Source organism: Setaria italica, chromosome V (assembly GCF_000263155.2).
Source record: "Setaria italica strain Yugu1 chromosome V, Setaria_italica_v2.0, whole genome shotgun sequence".
NCBI lineage: Eukaryota > Viridiplantae > Streptophyta > Magnoliopsida > Poales > Poaceae > Setaria > Setaria italica.
This window is the reverse complement of record NC_028454.1, coordinates 486,522-499,959: the sequence shown is the minus strand read 5'-3', so window position 1 is coordinate 499,959 and position 13,438 is coordinate 486,522. Positions and strand designations below refer to the sequence as shown.

The 13,438-nt window shown below is 43.6% G+C and overlaps 1 protein-coding gene across 1 annotated transcript; it reads left to right on the top strand.

Annotated features, from left to right (window-relative positions):
* Positions 1-699: 699 nt before the first annotated feature.
* On the top strand, positions 700-12,367 carry LOC101762991 (tRNase Z TRZ3, mitochondrial). Its single transcript, XM_004967334.3, has 16 exons — positions 700-1,071; positions 1,660-1,749; positions 2,019-2,063; positions 2,203-2,257; positions 2,362-2,405; positions 2,506-2,895; positions 3,304-3,569; positions 3,915-4,050; positions 4,133-4,183; positions 4,632-5,065; positions 5,160-5,763; positions 6,085-6,381; positions 8,105-8,863; positions 9,895-10,050; positions 10,254-11,177; positions 11,863-12,367. The coding sequence occupies exons 1-16, from the start codon at positions 733-735 to the stop codon at positions 11,896-11,898; spliced, it is 4,626 nt and encodes a 1,541-aa protein (XP_004967391.2). The 5' UTR covers positions 700-732; the 3' UTR covers positions 11,899-12,367.
* The last annotated feature ends 1,071 nt before the right edge of the window (positions 12,368-13,438 follow it).

Genomic DNA, 13,438 nt, shown 5'->3' with positions numbered 1-13,438 from the left:
TGAAACCAAACAACCTGTTTTTTTTATTTTTTATCAAAAAGGGGCACTAGGAAAGGACATATGAGCAGAATCATCCGACGAGCAGCTCTGAACTTCTGAACCTCTGTAACATGCTCCTCAACTGGGCCGGTTTGGGCCACCCTTGACCTTTAAAAGGAACAGAAGAACTAGTTTCGTAGTCTAGTATAGTATGTTCCTCAACCGGGCCTGTTTGGGCCACCGTTGACCTTAGAAACAAACAGAGCAAAATTTGACCGTTCCTTATTTTTTTATTCTCCTTGACAAATTTTAATTTCCCTCTTTTTTTCATGGCTAAATGTCTTTTCTTTTGATGACTGTGTATATACATAACTAAAACACATAGATAGAGTAAGTAGCACAGCTGCACATATCATCAGCAAGCAATAATTATTATTAAATTTTAGTAAATTTGATTCGACTATGAGGAAAACTCTACGCGAAGTAGATAGATATAAAATGCAAAGAGATAAGAAAGATCAACAAGGGCCATGTACAGAAAATTTAACACCAAAGATTCAAATGTTGCAATTCGAGCAGCCATGTATGGCAAATGATTGGAAATGAGAAAAGTATAAATAGAAAGGAGAAAAAAAGAAGAGGAAAAAAAAATCTAATCCACCCCTGTCCCCGGCTCGGCTCGGCTGCCCCTCCGCCCTAAAACCCCGCCGCCGACGCAATAAAACCGCCCAGCTGAGCAGGTGGCCGCGAGCCATGCCGCAGGTGGCGGCCCCTCTCCGCCTCCTCCTCCCCCTCTCCCAAACCCTAGCCCCCGCCCCGCTCCTCCACCTCTCGCGCCGCCTCTTCACCTCCTCCTCCCCCTCCTTCGGCCGGGCCGCCAGCCTCCGCGCCCTCGCCTACCGCCGCCACCACCACCCCCGCCGCGGGAGCAGCACGCTCAGGAAGCCGCCCAGGGAGGAGATGGCCGGCGGTGGGGATAAGGAGGTGGCCTTCAACAGGAAGCGGGCTGAGGGGAATGACGGCGGGAAGCGCGGTAGCATGGAGCTCAAGACCCGCAAGCTCAACCCCGTCAACACCACCTGCTACGTGCAGGTGAGAGAGACTGACTGATTTTCCCCAGGGCCGTCTCTGCTTACTATGGCGCCAATTCAGCTCGATTTCGTTCTAATAACCATACTAGTTTGGGTTTATTTTGGGTTGGATCATTCGTGCAATACCGTGACTTAGTTCCAGAGGCTGCATTTGCTTCTCTTAGCTAAACGTTTTGAGCACGAGACAAGATGCTATCCCAAATGCATCGCATTAGTGGAGTTAAATTAGTATAGCATGAATCCGGACCATAAGTCCTTAGCATGTAACTTCTGTTGGTATACCTTTTAGTTGTAATCTGTTGATATGGTGCCCATTCCATTGGAAAAAAGAAACATCAAAGCACTTGATCAATAATAACCATAAAAGTTCAGGATGCTCAATAATATTGTTGTAATTTGTAAGCCTTGCACAAGGGTGCTGTTTGTGGCCTTATGGAGTTGTCCTATTGCTAATTCACTACATTGGTTTGGTTGAACCAAACATCTAGTTCAAGGCAATTTCTTCCCTTGAACTGACCCATGGGAACGGGAACTGTTGCCATTTTTTTGTTTTCTTCTGGTCTTACACCCCTTCGCTCTTGCCGTGCAGATTCTTGGTACAGGGATGGACACACAGGACACTTCACCTTCAATTTTGCTCTTCTTTGACAAACAAAGGTTTATATTTAACGCCGGCGAGGTATGTTCTGCTGTGATATGGTTCCATTGTATTTGTTCGCACAAGCTAATAACTAATAATTGTACACCCTGAAAATAACTAACAACTGTAGTTAGCTGAAAACACAATTTATTTCTTTCTCTTTTTTGAGCTGTTGTGCAAAGGATTTTGAAAATAATGGTCTTATGTTGAGCTGAAGTGAATATGAGATTCATCTTAAAGATCTGGAGAACATTCATCTTGCTTTTGCCATTATGTGCTGATTAAACTCCAATCTTGCCATCTGACAGGGTCTTCAACGTTTCTGTACTGAACACAAGATTAAGTTATCAAAGGTATGTGAGTGGAATGCCCTCCACCTTACTCAACACTCACATTCATTGCCTTGTTTCTAAATTTCTTATATCCTAATCTTATTTATCATAGTATTGTAAAATGTCAACTTTTCTTACAAAACAATCCCCCGCTTTCCAGATTGACCATATCTTTTTGACTCGCGTGTGCTCAGAAACTGCAGGGGGGCTGCCAGGTATTATTTTTTAACCGCTTTTATCTAATAACTTGATTATTTGTTTTGCTTGGCGTGCTGATGCTACACTGTCCTGACATCGTTATTTGCATTAAACATTGTAGGCCTGGTGCTAACTCTAGCAGGCATAGGAGACGAGGGCATGTCGGTGTGTTTACTTCCTTTTTTTGGTGTCTACTCATGCATCCAGCATTAAATGTATTTCAGGAGACTAATTGTAGTCCTTTTCCTGTTAACTGACAACACAGGTGAACATATGGGGCCCTTCTGACCTTGACTTTCTAGCCGGGGCAATGAGATCTTTTATCCCAAATAGAGCAATGCTTCACACACATAGCTTTGGTGCTGAACGGAGTGCATCTTCTTCACAACCTAAAGACTCCGTTATTATTCTTGATGATGAAGTAGTTCGGATATCAGCAATGTTTGTCAAACCTAAGTACCACAATGGAGCTGGTAGCTTGAATGATATTGACTTGAAGCCAGGTGATACTGCTATAGTCTATGCGTGTGAATTGCCAGATATTAAGGGAAAGTTTGACCCTGCTAAGGCTGCTGCCCTTGGTCTGAAGCCTGGGCCCAAGTATCGTGAACTTCAACTTGGGAACTCAGTGCAGTCTGATAAGTTTGACGAAATGGTTAGTTCTGTATAAACTTATATATAGCTGACAACTTGGTTATCTCTTTTGTTGCACCTTCTCTTTTGAATGAGGCTTGTGCTGTCTAGGAGATTACTGCTGCCTCTTATTGAACCAATGTTGTTAGATCTTTGGAGTCTGTTAAGTTTGATGTTGCCTAACTACTGTATGAAAGCATATACTAGTTGTCCATGGAATCATTAATTATGGCCTGGCTATTCTAACAATGAAAGTATAAATATTAACTGTAGTGGCACCTTTGAGAATCTGATGCTTTACCCTAGATACCATTAAAATGTTTAGGATAATGTAAGTTTTCAATATAAGTTTGAATATCAGTTACATACACCGTTTATCTGGTTTGAATTTCTCATCTAAAGCTCCTTTTGTTTGTCAATTAACCTCTAGGTTCATCCAAGTGATGTTCTTGGCCCGTCAATTCCTGGACCAACTGTTCTTCTGGTGGATTGCCCTACACAATATCATATGCCAGAACTTTTCTCACTGCAATCCCTTAGCTGCTTTTATGAAGACTCTTCGGACCCAACAAAGAGTGGCAAGACAGTAAATTGTATAATCCACTTAGGTCCATCATCTGTGACTAAAGCTGTTGACTATCAGAACTGGATGAAAAAATTTGGTGCAACACAACATATTATGGCAGGACATGAAATGTACGATTCAGTTACATTTGTCTTTTTTTTTTCTGAAGCGCATTCTTAGTATAGATTTTTACTTCAGTTTGAACTTTATTGACAATGTTTGCTAATTCAAAGTTAACTACTCTGTTGCAACACAAACAACAGATGAACAGATTTCACTTATTGAAATGTTGAACACAGATGAATTAAAATGATTATGTTAGTGACTGCTTCTTCTTAGGGTTTACTTTACTATATGTTATGGGAAAAATATGTTCCATGCCACTGCTTAAGTTGCACGCTCAGTTTGTGCCATGTTTTTTGGCGGATTGGTTTCATGCAACCGGTATCTTACTTTCCCTTCTTCGATCCATGCAGTAAAAACATGGAAATTCCAATCTTGAAAGGTAGTGCAAGGATATCATCGCGCCTCAATTTTGTATGCCCTCAGCTCTTCCCATCCTCTGGATTTTGGTCTGTGGAACCTGCAAATGATGTCATGGAGAATGATAAGGTAGGTTCCAGTAGCCTATAGAATGCCTTGAATGTCTCACTACTGCTGGTTATAGATGTAAAATATTCTGTTGGTCTTTCAGAGGACTTCATCGGAAATCTGTGGAAGTGTGTTTGCGCAAAATCTGCTCAAGGTAATTCTGTGCCTTTGTCCTTGCTGTATCACTGTGTCCGTGTCAGCACCTGTTATCTGATCATATACAGTAATCTGGCATTCTGTCTGGAGAGTTATTAGTTACTTTTTTTATTGAGCATCATATTATTCAGCTTTCCTACCATGACACTTGGAAAGGTCGAATTCCTGACTAAATTTTTTTTTGGGATCTCTACCATCATTATAGCTTGAATAATTTTCAAAGTTGATCCTTAACATCTTATACCTTTTCCATGATATGCAATGGCATCAACTATGACAATGAGATATGTAAAGACTCTTCAGTCAAGGAGGAATGTATTAAAAGATGCTGAGGGAAGGAGGGATACATATGAGTGTGCTGATGTGTCTTTGAAACTAACTGCAAGTTCAACTTAATTTTATTTAGTTCAATATATGACTGATTATTAATGTCCTTTTTCTTGCAGTTTCATCTGCGTCCATATGCTCAACTTGGGTTGGATAGTGCTTCTATTCCAAGCTTGTTCACCTACAAGGATATTGTAGAAGAGCTTGTATCCGAGATCCCAGAGGTTAGAGAAGTTCCTGAACAGGTTCACAAATTCTGGCAAAATAATGTGAACTATAAAAATACACTGATGGTTGAAGAGCCATGGATCAATCAAAAATCAGATAAGCTAGATGATGGCACTATTTTCCAAAAGCATCCAAGGGACAATCAAGAGATCCCTTGTTGTGTGGAGGATGCAACGAGGGAAGATATGGAGATTACATTTTTGGGTACAGGTTCATCCCAGCCTTCAAAATATCGGAACGTAAGTTCCATATATATTAACTTGTTTGCTCGAGGAGGTATACTTCTTGACTGCGGTGAAGGAACTTTAGGACAACTAAAAAGGAGGTTAGTACTTGCAGATATTCTAAGACTGCATTAACTGATATATAAGTTCTAGTCATGAACTCATACGGGAGTATGCTGTCTTTTAATGTAATAGGTTTGGTGTAAATGGTGCTGATGAAGCTGTAAAAAATTTGAGGTGTATTTGGATTTCCCATATTCATGCTGATCACCACACAGGGTTAGCTAGAGTTCTAGCTCTAAGGTCTAAATTGTTAAAGGGGATGCCTCATAAACCGTTGCTTGTGATTGGACCAAGACCACTCGAGAGATTCCTAAATGCATATTCAACGCTTGAAGATCTTGACATGCAATTCCTAGACTGCAGGCATACTTTGAAGCCTAGTGTTGAGGCTTTTCTCAGTGAAAATGTTACTGGATCAGCCACACCTCAACTGGAGAACACCATGTTTGCCCCTGGCAGTAGAATGGAGAACTACAACAGGAAGCCTGCAAGTCCAAGGGATACCACAGCTCTTGCTAATTTTAAAGAGGTTCTGCTGGAATCAGGTTTGGAGATTCTGTACAGTGTCCCTGTAGTACACTGTCCACAGGCATTTGGCGTTGTTTTGAGAGCCATGGAGAAGGTGAACAGTGCTGGAAAGGTTATTCCAGGCTGGAAGGTTGTATATTCTGGCGACACAAGACCCTGTCCAGCTCTTATAGATGCATCCAGAGATGCCACAGTGCTAATACATGAGGTAAGCTTCAGCACACCACACAGCTTTTCTTGCAATAAGTGGCATCGAGGGTCATTGCTATGTTCCAAGTCTAAATGGCAGCTGGCTTCCAAAAAGTGCAATATATATGATAATAATTCTCCACTTTCCTCTGTCCACACAGCTGCTCTAACTAATTTGGACCACAAGCACCATTGTACCGTAATAAACTAATCCTGCAGATATTGTATCATATTGTTAGCTGCACAATATTCTCTTCTAACTATTGTTGATGGTAGATGACATTAGAATATGGTGTTGTTTCCTGTTCTTAGCTGTCTTTGTTATACTCTACTTCATCAGGCAACATTCGAGGACAGTATGAAGGACGAAGCGATTGCGAGGAACCATAGTACAACAAAGGAGGCAATAGAAGTAGGCACATCGGCTGGAGCATACCGGATCATTTTGACCCACTTCAGCCAGCGATACCCGAAAATCCCAGTTATTGACGAGGTCGACATGGAGAAGACGTGCATTGCCTTTGACCTGATGAGCGTAAACCTCGTGGATTTGCCGGTTTTGCCAAAGGTCCTGCCACACCTGAAGGTCCTATTCAAGGACGAGCTGGTAGTTGAGGAAGCTGATGAGATCCAAGAGGCTGCTGCGTACTGATATAGATAAAAACAATGTACATTAATTTTGATCTCCTGATTATAGCTTAACATTGTTTTCGAGCTGAGAATGTAATTGAAGCATCGCCAACCACTGCCAGAGCCAGAAGCAGGAGCTACATCTGCATGGTTCCTGTTTTGCAGAATAGAATAGAGCTGTATCATCTTTTTTTTTTTTTGTCGTTGATTGTGACGGTTGATTTGTTGTGTAGGTTGTGAATTGTGATAATATAAACTTGTGTCAATTTGCAATTCTTTTGATGAACGAACTGCAGGGAACACCGGTGAGGCGGTGAAGCTTTGGTTAATATGGGGTCGGTTCGAAACTGACGGGTGTTTGGTTAATAAAATGCTCTATGCAGGCCAGGAGTGCCAGGCTAGCAAAGCAGGTGGGCTATTTTGTACTTGTACAGGAACAAAAAGGAAAAAAAAGCTTCCAAACCTCAAATCTCAACTGAATTCAGTACGAATTCAGTGAGTTCATAAGAATTTCAGTAATTCAGTGGGGGGTAGCCGTAGCATGGCAGCCACATGATCCAACGGAGGGAGACAGGATCAGGAAGCTTGTGGCCGGTTCGTTCTCCTCGTGGGAAGGAAAGGAAGCAGCGTGAAAGCGAAACGGTATAGGCGAGCAGAGGCTGACCCGCCACTAGAACCTTCCACAGATCCACCTCCTCCTCCTCCGTCCTCTCTCCCTCCGGCGGCACGTGCCGCTCACCCCTCGAGTCGAAACCAACCCTCCCCTCCCGGCTCCCGTCCTCGTCCACGCCGGGACCCGGTCCACGGCCGCCCACCCCCCTCTCCCTGCCCTCCCAGATCGCCCCCGCCCTCCGATCCGTTCCGTCTCCGATCGGGGCAGGGGCAGCCATGGATCAGAGCCGGCGGGCGGTCGAGTCCTACTGGCGCTCGCGGATGGTGGACGGCGTCACGGCGGACGACGACAAGGTCGCCCCCGTCTACAAGCTCGAGGAGATCTGCGAGCTCCTGCGCGCCTCCGACGCCAGCATCGTCAAGGAGGTCGCCGACTTCGTCCTCAAGCGCCTCGACAACAAGAGCCCCCTCGTCAAGCAGAAGGTGCGTGTGCCGAGCACCGATCGGATTCACCTGGCTGCCTGGCCGGTGAGGGTGCGTGCGTAGCAGCGTAGGTGGGGGATGATGGCGAGGATGTCTAGCTGTTCCGATCCCTAGAGCATCTACTTCCGATAATCCGATCTGAGAAGAAAGTTTTTGAAAGGGCTGTTTGGATTGCTTCTCATGGAATGCACAATCTGATGTGGCCACAGAATAAGCATGTGCAAGCTTGATTCGTTACTCAACCGCGGGTTAATGGATCGGCTGGCTCATTAGCTGTGTAGCTGGGGAGGAGGATTTGGGCGGCGTTTCCAACTCATTTGTCTGACTACTTGTTCAATTGCTCATGAGCTGTGTAAATTAGGCATTTATAACATTATAATTTGTTAACACTGCTAGTGGCAACACGAAATTGAATTAGATTTTGTGCTGGTATGATTAGTTTTGAATTCAGTTCCCTATGTTGTCTCTGATTTATAGATTACAAATGTTTGCAATGATTTTGTAGATGCACTAACTTTCATCTTGTTTTTCAAGTACATTGGTTGCTCAATTTTTTTTTTTAAAAAAAATTTATCATCCATTCTTCCAGCTCAATAGTATATTAGTATATAACCCCATCTATACTTGCTATACAGGCCTTACGGTTGATCAAATACTCAGTTGGAAAATCTGGTACTGATTTCAAGAGGGAGATGCAAAGGCACTCAGCTGCTATGCGCCAACTTGTTCACTACAGAGGCCACCCTGATCCCTTAAGAGGAGATGCCCTTAATAAGGCTGTCCGTGAAACTGCGAACGAGGCTATAGCTGCAATTTTCTCCACCGAGGACCCTAAACCTGCTGTTGCAACAGAAAGTCTTGGCAAGCGTATACAGGGCTTTGGAAACACAAACTATGAACCATCTAGAATGGATGACAAGAAGTCTTTCCTTAGTGAACTCAGCGAGGTAGTGGGTATTGGAAGTGCATCCATTAAGCAGGGTTTGAGCAACTTTGCTGCAGCACATGCAATGATGACAAATGATAATGGTGGCACATACAAGAGCCCTAACCTCCGTAGGTCTTTGACCACAGAATCTGAAAGATACGGTCGGTATGATCCAAGTGAAATTCAAAGTGAGAGCCGTGCCTCATCTGGTGCTTCCAAGAATGTGGCATCTGGTTCTTGGGGTCCAACTCCTTCCAGTTCTGCACCGACTGATGATACTAGCTCAAGTCAACCAGGGATTAAGACTCGCGAAGAGAGACTTTTGGAGACAATTGTTACTGCAAGTGGTGTGCGATTGCAACCTACACGAGATGCTCTGCAGATATTTTTGACAGAAGCTTCCAAATTGGATGCAGTCGCTTTGAGCCGTGCACTTGAAAACAAACTGAATTCTCCATTATGGCAGGTGAGTTTATGTGGACCACTCATTACTGTTTCATTTCACCCCTTAATATCCACATGCACTGAGCTAACAAATAGTATAAAAATAGTGCCAAGTGATGGTTCCTAACTCTCCTGAAAAGCAGTGTAAATCTTTCTTTTGTGCTGATGATTCAAGTTTTTCATGTAGGCACTTGTGAATTTTGATAGCTAATGTAGGAATTCTTGGAATTGCAATAAGATATGCAGAATTTTATGATTAAATTTTAAGGCATTGTAGTTTCGAAGGGAAAAAAACATTAGATAGAAGAGAAATATGCAGTATCCTCATTTTGGACAGATGAAATAGATCAATTTCATTCTGACCCTGACCAACTATGCTATGACTGTCGTTGATGTTATACCGTGCTTTTGTATTGTGGTATTTGATGTTTAATAGAGTTCATGGATAAAAAGCATTATTAACTCAATGTTCAAAGTTGCCATAATTTATTGTCGAATAGCTGGATGAAATATGTTGACGTTAGACCTATTTGCATGAGAACAGTGAGTTTTACGCAAGCATGACTGCTATTGCAGTTACTGATATGTTTGGCCTATTTATCCAACAAAGGTGGTGTTGTGTTGGGTGTTTCGTACTCCATAATTCTCTTCTTAATGCAATGATGTGCAGATCTCCTGTGTATTCGAGGAAAAAAATCCAATAGGCTGGCAGATTAGTCCTGATATTATCATTAGGCAGCCAGCAGCAAAACTTAACTTTGTGAGTGGAGCTATATGGTTGGTTTGCCTTGCAACTAATATACAGGCCAACTATTGAACCAAATGATTTTCAGGGGTTAGCTCATCTGTACTGGATATGTTCTCTCGGTCTTTAGTTTTTGCTGACTTTTCACTTTGTTGAATAGTTTTCATACAGTATTACTTCACAGCTTTCACTTAAAATGGTTAGATCATATGCTGGCATGCTTCTAGTAAACTAAAGCAATTCCAGGAAGCTTTTCCAATAATTCATTAGATTTGCGTTAGTATTCATTATATTTGTTTACTTCGCAGGTTCGCATGAAGGCTATTTGTGTGTTGGAAGCCATTGTACGGAAACAGGATACTGATCCTTATTCTATCATCGCTTCATATTTTATTGAGAACACAGCTTCGGTAGTTAAATGCTCTGAGCTGCCACAGGTTTCTCTTAGAGAGAGAGCCTCAAAGGTGAGTCTATTTGGAAAACTGGAATTTTTAAAGTGGACTTCTGCATGCTATTCGTCCATCATCCAAATTAAAAAAGAAACTTGCCTTATGGTTCCTCGAAACTACAAAATTGGGCTCAATAGTTTTTAACCACATTTTTTTATTCGGGAAAGCTTGTTTCATGGCAAGTATTGATGTGTAATAAGGTATATTACTTTTATTAGGTCTTGAATATGCTGATCGGGGAACAGCCTACTGGGACCACAAATCTTTCAGCAACAAAAGCTGCAATGCCCCCACCTGTTCAGATGCCTGATTTAATTGATACAGGCAATCAAGATGATCTCGGAACTAGTTCTGGACAGGAAAGCAATGGACAGAACACTGGGAACAGTGCATATGTTTCTTCAGTTGATGATTTGCTTGGTGGTGAACCTATTGCTGATACAAGTGTCCCTGCTGATAGTAATGGAAGTGATCCATTTGCAGATGTATCATTCCACGAGGCAGAGACTAAGGAGAACAATGATCTGTTCTCAGGGTTGACAGTAGAAGAGAAATCATCAGCTGCCATGCCTGATAGCTCATCATCAAACAAAAATGAATTACCGGATATCTTTGGCAGCAACCCTGATCCTTTCATCCAAGGAAGTGTTACTGACCAAGGAACTGTCAATGATCTGATGGCTGGCTTGAACCTTAATGGAACAGACCAGGTTCAGCATGCTGTTAAAGCAGAGCCCAATAGCAACCTCAATGGCTCGCAGTTCTTTGACACAAACAATCAGACCAGCAACATGGCAGGTGCTGCAGCATTGAATGGCATTCTTGGTCAGAACTCCTTTTACCAACAGCAACAGGTTCCCTTGCAGTACAGCTTGCCTCAACATATGATGCTCAATCAGTCATTTCCTGGGCAACAGTTAAATTATGGTGCCATGGGGATTCTTCTTGCTCAGCAGCAGCAGCTACTGCAAAATTTTGGAAATTTCAATGCTGGAGTTGGGAATTCACCTTTCGATCCAATGAATAGTGGAAATGCATCAGTGCTTCCAGATATTTTCAATTCAAGTAATCAACCGCAAAATCATGTTGCAGTGACAAGCAATTCCAAGAAAGATGACACTAGAGCTTTTGATTTTGTCTCGGTACGTGTTTCTATCTAGTGAGTAGTGATTAGTTTCTTGCATTCACTTGCAACTTGAAGTAAAGTTAGGATATTCTAACTTTGCTAATAATGCATGTATCTAATTAAGAGTTCATTGATTTGTAAGGTAGCGAGGTTTGTAGGATTTGGTTTGAAAAAAGTTGGATTTTCATTCGGATGTATTTGTCATTAAATTTCAAATTCACTTTGTGAGCCCCCTGGGGCTTTTGGATGTAGATGGCCAGTATGGACTTTTGGAGGGCATAGCCTATAGGAAATGGGAAAAAAGTATGGCTGTTCAGGGGGGAAATTTGCTTGATACCTGACAAAACATGGTCATGTAGTGTCATGAAATGTGGGTAATAATGAGACATGATGAGGTGAAGCTGGTAGAACTGTAGTAAGAAACTGAAAGAATAATGTCATTTCTTTTGCATCATTCCCTGATTGTTTGTGTTGGAACCAAAACCATGTAGTTCAATGGTAAGGCTGCTTGTTGATTGAACTGTCTGTTGAATCATAATGGTGCTCGCTGCTTCAAGCATTGTTTGTACCAATCTTGCTTGATTTAATTTTCTTCTGCAATTGTAGCCAACTCTTGTTGTGAACTGAAGTCTTTGTCTGAGCAACCTTATCTGTATGTTAAACCTGTATGACTAACTCTGGTGGCTTTTCCTTTTTTCCAGGATCACCTTGCAGCAGCACGTGGTTCAAGAAAGTGAACCAAAAAGCAATGAGCATGTCCAGATTGTGGCAAGAGCGGGGAGTGCAAACTTGATGGACGCGAAAGCTGCATCTCATCACAGCCCTCCCAGATTGGCTGCATAATTCACACGGCTGGTTTGGCTCAGCATCATCTAATGCTTGAACAGATGAGCAAGGAAGGTTTGGTCCATACGGTTGGAAGGCGAGATGTTGTGTCGTACTATGTATCTAGACAAAGATTGATTTTTCTGTTGAAATAAATTGCATCTTCCGACTTTATTTGTGTTCTGCCCCTCTCTCTTTTTTCAAGGAAAGAAAAAAAAAGAGTCGGACATTGTATACGTATTTGGTACTTGCAGGTGGGGTTTTATTTAAGCTCTTTACTGTACAAGTACGTGGTGGATCCTTTTTTCTTTTGTGGGAATTGTAAAGCTTCATGAATAAGAGGGTGCAATACGATGAGCTGCTACTGTATTGTTGGAATGCTGCCTGATGATACCTCTTCCATATATGCTTGCTCAGTACAATTTCTATAGTTATTATGTTGGGCAAGAGTCCTGGTTTGTCAAGGTGGTAGATATTCGAAAAGGAAAACCCCTAAATCTTTACATTTCAAAAAAAGAAAAATGATAAATCCTAAACCGGCTCCGCGCCCTGGCCGGCCTTGTTGCTATGGCCGGCTGCTGCAGTTCAACGGAAATTTTGGAGTGAATTCGTCTTGTACACGTGCTGGTAAGTGGTTCGTATTCGGGGTCCCGCCATCGCCGAACAAGTTTCATAACCCGGTGATCTCATCCCACCCAAAACGAATCCATCGATCCGGATCCGCCGCGACAAAGATGTCTCATGGCCTCCCCACGGCGGCGCCGGTCAGCTTCTCCTGTTCCCACGGGCAGAAGGAGAAGCGGCCTCCTTCTACCGCCGACGATGACATCGGGAGCAGCCGCAGCATAGAGGAGTTGTACAAGCAGGCGGCGAGCCGGCTGCCGCTGGCCGAGATGCCGGAGCTGGAGTCGTGCGTCTACGCGGGCGGCAACTGCCTGGGCCTCGCCGACCCCGTCTCCAACATCATCCTCAACGCTGTCGGCCTGCTGCTCCAGCAGGCGAAGCTCCCGTACTACTCGTGGACCAAGCTGATGGGGATCACGGGCTTCAAGTTCAAGGGCTGCCAAAGCCGAGCACCCCGCGCCCGCCGTCCTGGCGCGGATCATGGCGGCGCAGTACCCCTCCGACGCGCTCGCCGCCGTCCTGGCCAAGCTGCGGCGTCCACTCACCACCCACGACGTCTGGGAAATCAGGGACCTTCTGGCACGCCAATGGCCGCCGCCGGTCAGCATGGAGTTCTCCTACCGCCCCAACGGCACCACCTGCGCTCGACGCGACGATGGCGCGCTCCTGCTGTCGACCTACATTGGGGAAGAACGCGACTTCGTCGCCACAATCTTGATCGAACGCACAAGGCATCATCATCAGCTCAGCTTCATCTCCAACCTGACGTTCGACAACAGCTCGGACATGGAGACCAAGCTTTCCGGCTGCCTCCAGTGGGCGGCGGCG